General features: G+C 38.0%; 1 protein-coding gene across 2 annotated transcripts in view; it reads right to left on the bottom strand.

The window, feature by feature from the left end:
- glt1d1 (glycosyltransferase 1 domain containing 1) overlaps positions 1–2,628 on the bottom strand; it is a 23,919-nt gene continuing 21,291 nt past the window's right edge. For both annotated transcript variants that reach the window (XM_060882088.1, XM_060882089.1), the window contains one exon: positions 1–1,792. In XM_060882088.1, coding sequence (XP_060738071.1) covers positions 1,646–1,792 — 147 coding nt within the window. In that variant the 3' untranslated portion in view covers positions 1–1,645. The remainder of the gene's footprint in view (positions 1,793–2,628) is intronic.

Here is a 2,628-nt window from a genome sequence, read left to right as displayed (position 1 = left end):
TCAGAACACATACAGGACCCGAATGCGTTAAAAAAAAAAAATGAATAAATATATTTTTTAAAAAACATTTAATTTACAGCATTTACATTATGAACCGTGAGACATTTCTAAACCTGCAGCATGTGACGATTTCTCCTGAAAGCCGCAGACTGAGAACGATGAAGCGTTCACTAAAGTCCTGATGATAAACATCTGAACTCCTGTAAAACCTCCATACGACTGATACGGATTAATATTTCTGTAAACAATTCATTTAAAACAGTAAAACTGTATAAAATAAATGGAAATCGGACGTTTCTTGTCTGTTCAGCACCTAAGAATCATATCATGACTTTTAGATGAAACACTTTTTACATTGATTACGTTTGAAGATATTTTATTCATTATATAAAGTCATTTAAATCCAACCACAAACTGTACGATTATAAATAAATAAACATGGTCTTGTACATTCAGTCTTTTTAAGCTGTTCCTCTTTAACACTCTTTTTAAGCTGTTCCTCTTTAACAGTCTTTTCCTTGACGTCTACAGATGTTTATTTCTCAATGACTGAAGAAACGTTGAATAAAATTGATCTATATTTACATTCAATAATTATTTAAATGAACACATGAATATTAATATCTAATAGTCTAATATAATAAAGCAATAATAAAATGGTCCTGAAGGTTTAATTAGGGACATAATATGTGAATGATTATGATGTCTTATAGAAGAGATTATAACCAGTAAATGTCTGTAAATGTAACATTAATAATAATATTAGCAGCTTGTTGTGTATTGAATCACGTCGTATTGGTTTCAGCTCAAGTTGATCGTCTTTGTGTTCTTTAGCTGCTCAGAAAAAAATGGACCCTGATGTTGTGTTTAAAATGTTGTCCTTCATTGTGCACACACACACACACACACACACACACACACACACACATACTGTACACATACACATACACACACACATATACACATACAAACACACACACACATATACACACACACACACACACACACACACAAACACACACACACACACATACACACACACACATACACACACACATACTGTACACATACACATACACACACACACATATACACATACACACAAACACACACACACACACACACATATACACATACACACAAACACACACACACACACACACAAACACACATACACACACACATACACACACACACATACACACACATACACACAAATAAAGATGCACACACTCACACACACACTCTCTCATACTCTCTCAACTTTCTCTCTCACACACAGACACACACAGACACACACAGACACACACACTCCTGTTCTGTAAACATAAATCTCTTCCTCGTCCCTGGAACCCAAACATTTATAAAAACCCGTTCGATATTAATTTCCGTACCAAACTTCTTCCTAAAAAATGAAATGCAGCAGCGATCATTCCTTATAGATCATTACTAATAGATCATTACTAATAGATCATTACTAATAGATCATTACTAATAGATCATTACTAATAGATTAAAACGTCCCTCCTGTAACTGAAAACCTCAGATGATCTCACACCCGTATAAAAGCCATGGTGGTTTATAAACAGAAGAGATCTCAGCGACTTTCTCCTCACACTGATTATGAAACACTGAAGTCTGAGCGTCACTGTAGTTTTTCCACCAGCTGTTGATACGTCCTCCTCTCTTTCACACAGTCGTGTGTCTCCATCACGTAGCGCTTTCCGTTGGTCCTCAGGTTCTCCTGCAGTTCCTCGTCACCCAGCAGTCTCTTGGACAGAAGCACAAACTCCTACAGAAGAACATGAGATGGTGAGATGATCTCAATCTAACAGTAATAAGAACAAGTGAGTGAATTTACTGTATTTTATTGTATTATAATGATCATCGTTGTGAGGTTTGGATCTTATTATTTATATATATAAACTTTTCTTATGTATTTGTCCTTTTTAAAGTGATCTTGGGGAAGGAGGAAAGTTCCTCGAGCCCTGATGTTAGCTGTATGATCATAAATCTTAAATCTCTCAGTGGGAAAGTTTTATTTCTGTCCTTATAATAATCCTCTAATGTTATTGATGTAATGTATTACATCCTATTACTGTTATATACTCGCTCTATTCACACTGTACACAGTGGACGTGTGTGTGTGTGTGAGAGAGAGTGTGTGTGTGTGTGTGTGTGTGTGAGAGTGTGTGTGTGTGAGTGTGTGTGTGTGCATGTGCGAGTGTGTGTGTGTGTGTGTGTGTGAAAGAGTGTGTGTGTGTGAGTATGTGTGAGAGCGTGTGTGTGTGAGAGTGTGTGTGTGTGTGCATGTGCGAGTGTGTGTGTGTGAGAGAGTGTGTGTGTGTGTGAGTGTGTGTGTATGTGTGAGAGTGTGTGTGTGTGCATGTGCGAGTGTGCATGTGCGAGTGTGTGTGTGTGCGTGTGAGAGAGTGTGTGTGTGTGCGTGTGAGTATGTGTGAGAGAGAGTGTGTGTGTGTGTGTGTATGTGTGAGAGTGTGTGCGTGTGCGTGTGAAAGAGTGTGTGTGTGTGAGTATGTGTGAGAGAGTGTGTGTGTGTGAGAGTGTGTGTGTGTGTGCATGTGCGAGTGTGTGTGCATGTGCGAGTGTGTGTGTGTGAGAGAGTGT

Source organism: Tachysurus vachellii, chromosome 11 (genome assembly GCF_030014155.1).
Source record: "Tachysurus vachellii isolate PV-2020 chromosome 11, HZAU_Pvac_v1, whole genome shotgun sequence".
NCBI classification, from domain to species: Eukaryota; Metazoa; Chordata; class Actinopteri; order Siluriformes; family Bagridae; genus Tachysurus; species Tachysurus vachellii.
This window is presented reverse-complemented; position numbering and strand designations above follow the sequence as displayed.